Source organism: Embiotoca jacksoni, unplaced genomic scaffold (assembly GCF_022577435.1).
Source record: "Embiotoca jacksoni isolate LCO1_2020_lvr unplaced genomic scaffold, fEmbJac1.0.p SCAF_12, whole genome shotgun sequence".
Lineage (NCBI taxonomy): Eukaryota > Metazoa > Chordata > Actinopteri > Embiotocidae > Embiotoca > Embiotoca jacksoni.
The window spans coordinates 4,705,918-4,718,865 of NW_027185252.1; the positions used below are offsets into that span (position 1 = coordinate 4,705,918).

The 12,948-nt window shown below is 44.6% G+C and overlaps 1 protein-coding gene across 6 annotated transcripts in view; it reads left to right on the forward strand.

Annotated features, from left to right (window-relative positions):
* The window catches only part of ccdc88ab (coiled-coil domain containing 88Ab), a 64,870-nt gene that overhangs the window by 20,239 nt on the left and 31,683 nt on the right, over positions 1–12,948 (forward strand). For all 6 annotated transcript variants that reach the window (XR_011177999.1, XR_011178000.1, XM_069144350.1 and 3 more), the window contains exons 4-7: positions 5,669–5,738; positions 11,554–11,612; positions 12,431–12,514; positions 12,670–12,810. Coding sequence is in view for 4 of the 6 variants with exons in the window: in XM_069144350.1 (XP_069000451.1) it covers positions 5,669–5,738; positions 11,554–11,612; positions 12,431–12,514; positions 12,670–12,810 (354 nt within the window). In the remaining 2 variants the exon portion in view is untranslated. The remainder of the gene's footprint in view (positions 1–5,668; positions 5,739–11,553; positions 11,613–12,430; positions 12,515–12,669; positions 12,811–12,948) is intronic.

The following is a 12,948-nucleotide window of genomic DNA, read 5'->3' on the forward strand; positions in this document are numbered from 1 at the left end:
GACAAAAAAAAAGAAGAAGAAAGGTAGAAAGATGAATGATCATATTTGTTTGATGCGTTCATATCCAGTCTCCGAATTAAACAACGACTCTCTCAGTTGAGGAGAATAGACGTTGTCATTTCAGCTGTTCTTTTTAATCTTCTTTCTATGAAAGATTAGACACTCTGGATGAGTTACTTTTGCTAACGATCCCTCTAACAGATCATTGCTGTTCTCTTCAAGTAATAATTGTAGTTTCCAATAAGCTACAAGGTCGATGCTGATTTGCTCCTTGAACTGCAGTGCGCAAAACTCTTTTGTGTTCTGGTGTGTTGCAGCGCTGAACAACAGGAAAAGCTCTCTTTGTATGGACGCAGTTCATGGGGAGGTGTGTGTGTGTGTGTGTGTGTGTGTGTGTGTGTGTGTGTGTGTGTGTGTGTGTGTGTGTGTGTGTGTGTATGTGAGAGAAAGCGGAAGCATCTTCCTTCCCATTGTTGGCGGTAATAACCTTTTGAAGTTCATAATCGCTGCAGTTTTTCAGCAGCAGAGAAGTCCGCAGAGGACCGTGTGTGTGTGTGTGTGCGCATGCACGTGTGTGTGTGTGAACATTTACTGTAACATGTGCGTCAGACTCTCGAGCATGGGGAGAATAAACCCATCTCCTCGTTTCTATGGTAACACTCCCATGTCTGCAGAGTAGGTGTGATTTAGGGTTCAGGCAGCATGTGTGCACACACGCACAAATGGACACGCACACTTGCACCCAATCACACACTGACACACTCACACAGCAGTAGCAGCACAATTAGTTCCTTGTTAAAGCCATGCCGGTAGCGGAAGTTGTGCTCGGGAGGAGAGATGGGTAGGACTTGTAGGCAGGTGTGTGTGTGTGTGTGTGTGTGTGTGTGTGCATCGTCTACTCAGCTCCTGGTGGATCAGCAGAATATTACCTCTATTGTCAGCAGATGCCAAATAAGCTTAAGACAATAAAGCATGATGCAGAGCTCAGAATCCTTTGGTTGTGAATCATTTCATCTTAAATGCATCATATTATAGATATTTGGGTTTGAATTGAGGATGCAGAGATTCCCTTTCAAAAGGAACATCCTAACATCGTAGGGAGGATGAAGGCAGATCGATATTCAGAGCCAACTTGTAGATGGTACTGCTCCGCTCACATGACGCACAATCGCTTTGCACACCTCGTGTGCACGGACAAAATGTATTGAGTGAACAAATTGCATCGTGCTCTGGGGGGACGTGTCGGACGGAGTTGTGGACGAGCCGGTCTTAAACCTGCACCTCATTCTGTCAGTCCGTCTAAAAAAATCTCTGAGGGATGGAAGAAGAGCCAGTGTCGAGGAGCTGCGAGTCCTGCTGGAATCAATAATACAGCAATATAGTGTCAGGCTAGGGAGAGGGAGGGGGGTAGGGGGGTATAGGAGGGAGTGAGGAGGGGGCGAGGGTGGCGGGGTGTGGGGGGGGGGGGGGTGGGGGAGATGAGAGGAGAGGAGGAGGCAGCTCAGCCCTGCGTGCCTGGAGTGAGAAGTGATGGAATCAAAGCTGCATCTCTCCCTTGTTCCGTCCACGTCTCCCTCCATTTGTCCGTTCACTCCGTCCTCCCCGACATTTTAAGGTTCAGATGACTTTCACGTTCCTCGTGTGTGAAATGAGCGCGATTAGACACGTTGGAAAATTGAGGGCTGCCACGTCGACCGGAGACGCCTCTTGCATTGGGAAGCCGTGCGTTCCCGTGCGAGCCTCCCAGCGTTGGTAGCACATCGCCGCCGCGGCTGGTCTCTCTCCTGCAGTGTCCGTCATGTTTTATGTATGAGCGCTAAGCCCCTCGCCAGCTAATCTCAGCGCTGTACTAGGCTACTCTAGTTTTGCCTTGTTATTAGCCTCTTGCTAATCCTCAAAGCGTGTTATTACCCACATCTCTCAAAAATGTAGTCCATTTTACTTGCAACATATTTAAGGTGCTGTATCAGCAGAACATTCATCATCCAAGTGGTTGCTCTTGATTTTATTGCTAACCTCCTCGTGTCCTTTCCATCTCCAGCTCCTAAAGCAGTCGGGACCCTGTAGTGTGATAATATATGGACATCCTGCACCAGTCTGTGCACACTGGATGGGGGATGATGAGGATGTGACAGTGCTGGGGCCTGCAGGAAAGACGCAGCGACACTGGCGCTCTGAACATCCATCACTCCAGTGGTCTGCATCGGTCCTGCAGTGCTGCTGTCTGTCTTTGAACTCTTATACAGTCAGGGACACAATACATATTAAAGATAAGAGGAAAATACATTAAAGCTCATGAGATGTTTTTATTTAATTTTTTTCTACAAAGCTGCGAGCTAACACCCAGGCAGATGAGACAAAGTGCAGTTCACTGGACTCTTGAGTAAAGAAGGGGATAAAAGGAAGGGAAACTGAATAGGCACAGCACTGTTCACAGCTCTGCTCTGCACGGTGTACATCATTCCTTTGTATACTCTTTAAGTGAAAAGAGAGGAAATCAGTTGAAATGAATCATTTTGTGTGGAAGGGAAGTACCAAAACACCGTGCGTCATGCACCGACGATAAACTTCCCTGTAATTGTGCCTTGCAGTGGTGCACAGTAAACGATGAGTCATTCTGGAAAAGATAAAAAGCAATGTGCAGCTTTCGTGATAAACCGAGTTGTCCTTACTTTTATGTTTGGACGGTGTATATATATATAAAAATTCTTGACAAGGCGTGGCCTGACATGTCCTGCTCACACAGCAAACACACACTAGCCATTGAAGAGGGACAGGTGCGAGCACGAACCGACGGGGAGCAGTGGTCAGCAGTGGGACAGGTGGTGGTGGAGAGAGAAGTGTGTGTGTGTGTGTGTGTGTGTGTGTGTGTGTGTGTGTGTGTGTGTGAGGTTTTGTCAAACTGTTGAAGACTTTCTCTTCTCTATATTTTCCTGGTATTGTTTCATCATCAAAAACAGTCCGTGTATAACCCTCCACACAGCAGCATCTCTCCCCAAAGCTGAGCTCTCTGCATTGTAAGAAACAACAAAGGAGTCACACTGACATGTTGGAGACCGCCCAAAGTGTCCCGAAGCTTCAGACAGAGTGACTCTGGGCTCTGCAGTTTCCGTTTGATGATGTACATTTTGCTGTCTTGATACTTTTAAAATCCGGTGGTTGATTTTTGCCCAAAGCGGCTGTCACGAGTTGTTCGTGGTGATTTGGCTGTCGGGCGCACCAAATGCTTCTCTGAGACGCCAACTGTGGCCGTCTGAGCTGCACTGGTTTCCCTGTCTGACACTTGTTGAGTCGATGTGTCTCTGTCTTCAGACGTTACGGCTGTTTGGTCGTTTCGTCCTGGAACCGCCTGATATTAGTCATCATCGTAGTCAGTATCACTCCTTGGCATCGTCGGCGTTTTTCCCGTCAGCATATGTCATTTGCATCTTTTTCTTTTTTTTGGGTCAGGAAATAGCTTGACTTTTTTTTTTTTTGGGGGGGGGGGGGGGGGGGGTTCCTCAAAAATAGCATTCGAAGATACGATAACCTCTCACCCAGCACGCTCCACACATCAGTGGAGACAGAGATAGACAGGCGGGGCAACCAGGGGTCAGTCCTCTTATCGCCACCGAGGGGAAACCATGGCAACCATGCTCCTAACCTATTAACCATGACTGCCCCTTACTCCGATCCAAACTCTGACCTTCACCTCAGCTGCCTGTTTGTGTGAAAATGCATCGATCTATTAAAGTGACTCTTATAGTTGGTGTCATAAAGTGTCATAACCTGTTTTCCTCAAATGAAAATCAGTTTGTGTGTGAAGCACAGATGCTCTTATAATCATAAAAAAAACAATAAAGACACTTTACGATACATCCTCTTCTCAGCTCCTTGTCTATGAGACGGTGCTATTATCTGCTTGAGACCACATGTGCGTGGATGCGCTGGTCTCCTGTCAGCCCGCGAGCCGCATCTTCCTCTGTGAACCGGTAATTTTCTGTCTCTGCGTCAAATCAAACAGCCAACAAAGGTTTAAACGACCGCAGGCTCAGAGCCTTCCACTGCTGCAAGCCTCTGATAAGGAGGATATAGCTGAAGTTGTGTTTGCAACTTTGCTGAATAAATTTGCCTTGACGTGGAGAACAATGGCACGTGAACAAACACAGGTGTACGGGAGATACTGAAGGAAACCTCAGATGAAAGGGTGCAAATTTGCCATTTTATTTCAACTGTAACCAAGAAGCGAGAAAATGTTTTCGAATGTTTGCGTTGCCGTATACTTGAATTTTTAATATTGACCATGCAGTTGTAGGTACGATCACCCTTCTTGCAAAAAAAAAAAGCTTATTCGTTCAAAGAAGGCCTTAAATCTCAGACATGAACAGCTCAGCGTTATTTTACACATTGGCAGCAGTTTGCCTTTTTTTCCGTAACCCTGCAGCACTTCTTGGTGTAGCTTGGATCGAGTGGATTGTGTAGAAGCACTGCTGGGTTACAGTTCTGAATTCATCACCTCTCTGATTCTTTTGAGAATGAATAAAAAAAAACAACACAGATATGTTTCTTTTTTTTGTCAAAACCACCAACTGATGTCAGATTGCCCGCTGCCCCCCCCCCCCCATCTTTACCTCCCCGATGAGGTAATGCAATATGAATAGGGCAGATGGTTACGTCTTCAAAACCCTTTACTTATATAAGCCTCTTTGTCATGACTTCAGCAGTAACTGGCATCGGGTCAGATGAGTTCAAGCGGCTCTCTGCCATCAGATAGACATGAAATATTCAAGTTTACTGACCTTCATGTCTTTTCCGCTTAAAGAAACCAGCCTTTCCTTTTCAGCACAGCTCTGGTTTGAAGTTGGTCTATTCTGACTTGAAAGGTTAAATATTTTGTCAACCGGTTGTTGACTCGTCGTGTGCATTTTCAAATGTATTGCCCCACCAACCTGCCAGCATGACTCTTTATGAATGTAATGTATATATTGCATCGTGTTAATGGGCACAGATGAGGCTCTATTTATAATTGAGACTAATTGTACGTGCAAGTCATTTACACCGCATGTCAGTCTGTGTACATGTACATTTTGGTACGTGTCTCCATGAGTGCTGAAAATTGCAGCTCATGGTTTCATTTTGGTTTTCATGATTGACATGTGAATGGAGGGGCCCCTACGGCAAAAACCCACACCAGGAATTTAACCCACATAAATACTGCTGTCACTCGCATCATCATCATCATCATCATAATCATCTCACACACTCGGTGACCACCAACGCACTACACCGTCACTCCCGTCCACTACAGGAGTTCCATACTGTTCATTTTTATGTTGGCGCCGTTAAAGCTTCAGACCCCCCACCCACTCTGACTCTCTTTGTTATGAGGTGATCTTATTCTCCATTACAGACGACACCTGCAGGCTTTCACACCGGCAGACCCCGAGGATCATGTTTTTGTGTTTGTGTTCTTGCTGTCGTGCCAAAAAAGACATCTCGGATGGCGATGTGCTCTGAAAACCCTCCTAGCTGCAGTACACATTTGTTAGGCTGTATGGTTTTTTTTTATGTTGAGATTTCACTCAAGAACTCTGATGATTTAAATGAAGTTTCTTGGTCTCGGTTCCGGTTTGTGTAAATCGTGCCAGCGCTCTCCCTTCCTGAACATTTTCTTTTCATTTCTTTGCAGGAGACCCTCGAGCAGCTGGTGATGATGCCTTTACCGAACGTGCTGGTACTGGGCCGGAACCCTCTCTCTGGTAAGTGTCAGCAAACTCAACAATGCAGAATTAAACAGTACTACTACTTGGACCAGTTTTAATTTGAGTGCTCCAGGGCGTCCCTGTAGTTGAGTGACATGGGCAGCGAGCGTTCAGACAGTTCACGAAGCGGACACATGCAGATTTTGCAGCCCTTTTGTTGCTCCATCAGAAGGCAACTCGTGTTTTAATTACTCAGAGCTTTGATGTTTCATGTGACTTGTCTCTCTGGCTGTAGATTTCATTTTTCCAGCCGCTTTCATTTCTTTGTTTCTCCATGTGCTCATAATTAGCTGATCATTTGACCGTCATTCATAACCCGCCGTTAAAAATTGGACGTGGTGGCAGAACTTAAACGACGAAAAATGGACAGATTAATCGGTTGATTTCAAGCTTCCCTTTAGAAGAAAAAGGAAAGAATGTTTCCTCGGTCAGTGTTAACTTGCACTGTGTATTGCACTCCTATTCGCCACAGGGACGAAATTTGTCGAGTTCTATTACCTGAAGTGTTAAATCCATTCCACCTTTTTGAAGCCAAGCTGTGACCTTCTGAACCCGGCCGCGCTATTCGATATGTCTGAGCGGCCTGAAAGCGACAGTGGTCCAGTGTCGAGTGTTTGAAAGTCATGAAAACAGTATTTGAGCAGCTTGACCTCTGCAGCCCAAAGCGCTACTTGATATTCCTACGAACATGACGAAGGTACTGAGGAGAGAATAACTAGTAGCAGGTCATCATTTAAGATCGTGGTATACAGGGTGTGGACTTAAAAGATAAAAGAAAGACAACATAATGACAAAAAAAAATGCCTCGTAGAACAAAACAACTTCTGCTAAAACCACTACAAGGTTATTGGAGTGGTCTCCTGACTTTTGTAAAACTGTGTCCACACAATGGCTCACAGCCTTTGTGTACGTCTCTGCAGATGTAATCATCAGCTCTTCAGAGTGAATTGTTTCCATGCTCAGCTCACGACCTCGTTGAAAGATGTCTGCAGCCTTTTTCAGCAGATGAAACGGCTCCTAAATCCCTGTCCTGCCTCCGCTGCCTTTGTCACACTTTCACCACAGCCATTGCTGTTATTTTGGGGTTTTCATCGCCTCTCAATGGTCACAGTTAACCTCTTTAATTTTCATTCGGCTTTGCCAGCATGAAAGGTAAATAAACGAACAATACGAGGGAGAGAAGCGCACGTTTGTTTGCATCGCTCATTGGCACCATATCTCATAACTCTTGAACAGCCTTTTCTTGGTGTTTTTATTAATCCCTCAATTCAGTGCTGCTTCCCATAATAACTCGGTCTAGTTGCTGTGAAGCCAAGAGGGATTCTTTCATGAGCAGAGCTCCCAAAGTAATCTCTGTTTGAATGTGTCACAGCAGTGCATTTCTGAAGATCTGCTGTGAGGACAGCACTTTGAAAATCTTCCAGGTCAGCATCACGCAGGACAAAAGTGAATATTAAGCGAAATACTAAAGTCGGCCCAGTGCAGACAAGAGCGCAGCGAAGCCTCAGGCGAGTGGACCGAAGCAGGCAGAAAGCATTAGACTGCATTCCTCAAGGTCTCTTTTGCCCTTTACCCTCTGAGCCTGTCAGATAATCAGTCAGCCAGCCAGTCAGCCAGCCAGTCAGACCAGCGGTGGAGTCTGGTTCCGTGGCCGCCAGCTGAAAGTCATTGGCCATGTGGCTTTTATTATGCTCCCGTTAGGGGGCAGGGGACCACTCTGCATGTGTGTGAGCACGTGCACGGGTGTGTTTAGTTGGTGGATGGGGGAGGGGTGTCTTCACAACAGTGAACAGTGGGAATGCACTGTAGTACCCCCCAGGCTCTGACTTACCCCAGTCTGCCTTGCATAAACATGCACAGTGAGATGCACAGACAGATACACGCACGCACACACACACACACACACACACACACACACACACACACACACACACCCGCACCCCCCCCCCCCCCACACACACACACCCCCTTGTGCATGCAAGTAGTGTTTAGTCAGTATGGCTGCATGCACATGTCAGAACACACACGCAGAGCGCCTCTTTTGTTTAGTGTGTCATAAAGTCTGTGAATTATCAGCAGTGATCTGGACTTGTTTTCTTGTGCGTTTACGACCGTCAGTCTTCTTCTTCACCCTAGAACTGATTTCTGGATCGTTCGCTAAGCTGCAGCTGCTTTTCGCAAGCCGTTCTGCGGGGTTATCATCTCAGGAATATGGACCGCAACTGCTGTTTACAATAAGCACACAGCAATAACTACATGGCAGCTGACCAAAAAAACATCATGCCGTCTCTCTCCAACGCTCCGGCTGAAGGAAAACGGCACAGCAGCCAAATCTGTGGCGCAAAAATATATTTTATTAATATGAATACATTTACTGAATAAATGTGGCCAAACATATGGGATGAGACGAATCAAAACACGGTTCAGATGATTTACTTCTCATTGGACAGAGATCCTTTTGACAGGAGCAGCAACAGGAAGGACAACTGTTGGCAGCTGACAGGAGGCGTAAACGGAAGGGCTGAAAAGTGTGTGTGTTTGTCAGGTGTTTCTAGTTTTGCTGTCATGTGTGCAGCTGAATGTTTGGTTCCTTTATGTTTTTGTTGTGGCTACCGTCTCCAGATGAAACAACAGTATTATCTGCATTGTGTACAGATGAGACGATAAAAGTTCTCCGTTAGCTTTGAACGGCGGGAGAATTAAACGGTGGAGATAAGCGGGAGAAAATAGCAGTTTATTGCCAGAGTATTATTTTACGGTAATCCTTCAGTGCTCCTGGGTTGAAGCGTATCGCTGTCTGTGACACCGACCTCAGCTCCCGGCTGTTTTTCGTGACACCGTATCTCGTCTTATAAATCATATATTCCAGCAAAATAATCTGAACGTAAGGTTCGGCCAGCTCTGCCCTCTGCTCCAATGAGATTGCTTGAATGCATTATGGCATGCTGTCAAAGCAATATCTGATCGCGTCCACCAGTATTATCACTGACATGCAAGACATGGGCTCCAGAACGACTCTATTCATCATGGCAGTGGGGGGAGGGGGGGAAAGCGTTGCATGTGCACGCACATTTATTTTGCTTCATATTCACTCACATCCTCACACACACGGATCCAACAATGGCGTCGCAGGAAGAAGCGTTAGTCACTGTCCCCCTGACCTCTCGTTTCCTGCCAAGAGGATAAAACGGGGAGGGAAGGAAAAGGAGGCGGAAAAGGAAGTCTATACGAGCGAATTCAGACACTTGGGAGGCGCAGATGATTTGGAACAATGTTACGGGAAGGAAGGAAGAATGGGTGGATGTGTGCTGCAGACAATAAATGGATGGATGAAGTGAGTGTATGTGAAGGGCGGAAGAGGGTGATAGAGAAAAGAAGAGGCGAGCAGAGAGCCTCCATGAAGCCTCCTTGCTGCTGCTGCTGGAGGGAGATTTCTATTTTCTATTTTTAACCTTGCCTCTTTGCCTTCCTCCCGCTCCGTCTCTCTCTTAGTTTTCTCTTTTTCTATATTCTCTCCCTTGTGTTTGTGTTGCTTGTGCGCGGCAGTGCTTTCCCTCTTTTGTCTCTTACATCTCTCCCGCTTACCGTTTCTCCCTCTCTAGCCGTATAAATAATTTATCCTATGAGGTCCCTTATCTTTTCTTTGGTTGCGCCAGTAGATTTGCTGAGCTAAATCCCTTCCCTGACTACAATAGGTCCCTATAGCTCTAATAGAGTTTTGTTAAGCCCTGCAGCTGTGAGAATGAAGTTTTATCTGCTGTCACCCTCCGAGGCCTGAATTCGCGCATTTTCTCCTGATATGTTTCATATTTCTTTTTATATCATGACCGCCGGTGCTGATGAAGTCAGACATTTATTGACGGAAACTGACTAAGCACTCCTCACTGTCCACTCAGTGGCACAGCACACCATCACCGAAGAAAACTCAAGCTATTAGTTGATCAAATATTTATATCCGCACTCATTCAGGCATTTTGAAGTTTTGTTTTCTTTACATTAGGTTTGGTGACTGACCCAAGAGCTGGAAAGCTTCCTTCAGAGCTCCAGAAAAGCAAAAAGTCTCCATCTTTCCTCGGCTGCCGTACAGCTCTCAACAGATACATTTCCATATCATGATACAAACATTTAAACACACACCAGACTAAATGAGTAAATCAGCAGTGAAAAAAACAGGAAAGAAAAAGGCTGCGTAGCTCCAGGTTTTCACTAAAACAACCTGCCTGACATCACTTATTAGTACATAAAGATCACCTCAGCAGCCGTTTTCTCTCCGTATTCCTGTAAAAATTCAAACGTGTATTGACTCCAGTATGGACCTCGAATTTAGTATTAATTGTCACGAGTACATCATTGGTCTCCTACTTAAAATATGATCATTTAACCTGCCACATTGTGACCACATGGGAGTCTCTGCTACTCAATAACACATCGACTTGAGTGGATCTATTGATTCAGGAGGAATGAGAGAACGGAGATTGATTTGATTGTCGGTAGGATTCATTAAAATGGATGGATACATCCTGTCGGTGGGGGACTGGAGGGGTTTTGGGGTATCGAGCCATCGTGAAGGAGCCGCCGGAGGTTCCGTTTGTTGTTGCTCTAAATGGCTTCTTTACAGGCTTTTTTTTTTTTTTTTTTAAACAGTTGTTATTCTATAGTTTGTGATATTGCTTCAAGTCCTACAAAGATTGAAGCTGTAAATGAAAATGAATATTCAAAATGCCTTTTTATTTAGCTGTTCCTGCTGTGATGATTGGCCCATCAAACAAACAGAGCACCCATTGCAGAAAACATGTTGTCTCTAATCTGGATTTATTATCATTAGAGCTGGACAGTGTTAGCGCTCGCTGGCCCCTGGGACACATGATGGGGGGGCTTATAACACACACACACACACACACACACACACACACACACACACACACACACACACACACCATGATTCAAACAGGGAAAACACACAGTCCGACCACAAACGTAGACACAGATTGACACAACGAGCCTCTACCACTTAGTCACTGTAACACACTCACACACACCACCTGGTTTACTGTTGCTGTGCCCTAAATCCCACAGATGAGCTCACGCCTGTTGAACAGGCGAGCAGCTGTTTGTGTGTTTCAGCAGTTTCTGACAATATGTCCCGACATGTGGAAGAGTGCTGCATGTTCGTCCTGCCAGCCCGCTGCACTGTGGAAAACACTGTGGCACTCCGACCGGATGGAGAGCTTTTATAAGAGGAAACTGTAACAACCCAAGAATTTAGATAATTGGAAGTAAATGTGGGAAAGATGGAACATTTATCTCCGCTTTAAAACGAGGCACAACTGGAATTCTCACCAACTAAATCTACATTTTAACAGGAACATTTATAAAAATGTTAGATAAGAGCGGGCAATTAAACACAAGCCATGACATATATATAGTTATAACTCTGTTTGGGAAAAGAAAAAAAAAAAAAAAAAAAAAAGATTGTTGCAAAACACTTTGTAAAGCTTTATTGCAAAGAATTCTTCTAATAGTTATTATCTTCCATCAATAACAGATCTCTCTGTTTGTGGTGAAACGCCATCAAGAAAGCATCAATCAGGAGAATTTACTCTTTTATAAAACCCACAAAAGACGATTAAACCGAATGTCAGACAAGTCCAAACTGAAATAAGACTTACTCAGAGTGATAGCAAATATACTAATGAGTGTTTGGGTGTGAGAATAATTTTGTTTTCATGAAGACATATTTAAAATGGTTTTCCTGTTGTCATAATACTCCGTTTGCTTGGTGTGTGTGTTTTTTTTTTTTCTTCCCTTTTAGAGCAAGGTCTGGAGGAGATGAAGAAACTGTTGCTGCTGCTACTCGGCTGTGCTGTCCAGGTAAGAGCTCACCTTCAGTCCACCTACACACTTCACATGTGAGCAGGTAGTTCAGGTTTCAAGCAGCAGGAGCAAAGCAAGTCCGTAACAGCCGGTCAATCAACGCTTATGGTTTTGTGCCTGTGAGTCATGATTGAAAGGGTTAATACTACAAACTATAAAAGAAGGGACTTCATCACTTTCAGTGGTTGTATTACAGTAATTTAATTCCAAAGCCACAAATCTGATCTTGGAAGAAATCTCTGTTTATTTCAATCTTCACTGGTTAATGCTTTTTGTTCCCTTTGATGAGTGAACGATGTAAAGAATGACATTGCAGGGCTTTTCCTGTCTCATGACAAAGCCCCCATTCAGAACCTCTGACCTTTCATCAACTCCTATTGTTTTAGTTAAATGACTCAGGAGTTGCATTCATGCAGCTACATCATGTGTCTACATCAAACCTGCATTGAGAACAATGCTTCCCAGTAATGAATAATTATAATGACCATGCAGTGAAATGGAGCTTACATGTTCAGTGAATCATCCTGTTTCTAATCTCATTTTCTGCCAGTAAGACAGGAAAATGATCTTCCTCTGACCCCAAAGATCTCCTTTCATTCAAAGACTTGGCTGCATTCCTAAATTCTGCTGCCTGGAAACCTTTTTTTTTTAATCAAATTAACTTCTGCTTTGTGTCTTTAGTGTTGTTCTACTAACCTCCTATTGACCCCCAAACCACTGATTGAACTCTTTAACATCTCAAGCTCGTCATCCTCTGCTTCTCTTTATTGAAGAGTTTAACTTTTACCCACCTCCCTCCCCCGTTCTGTTTACAGTGTGAGAAGAAGGAAGAGTACATTGAGCGTATCCAGACTCTGGACTTTGACAGCAAAGCCGCCATAGCATCCCACATCCAAGAGGTATTTCTCCTCCGTAGTAAAGAATACTGAAGGAAATTAAAATATTTGACTTCTTAGACCTATTTTTGGCTGAATAGATTAATTTACTTTATTTCAGTGAGAGTTTTAGACATTGAATGAAACATTTATTGACAGTATTTTGGTGGTGATTTTAGGTGACTCATAACCAGGAGAACGTAGTGGACCTGCAGTGGTTGGAAAGCGGGGAAATGCCTCCTGAAGATCTGGACGGCCTCTCCAGAAACCTGGCCTTCCACCTCAAACGCCTGGTGGATGAAAGAGACACGCAGCTGGAGGTAATAACCCTTACATATATATTTATATTGTGTGTGAGGGTGTGCGTGTTCATAAAGATTTATTGAGCGCTATTAGAAATTATTTTTATTAGGCAAAAAAACAAACTAGATTAAACAGTGCAGAGCAAAGTGCAACCA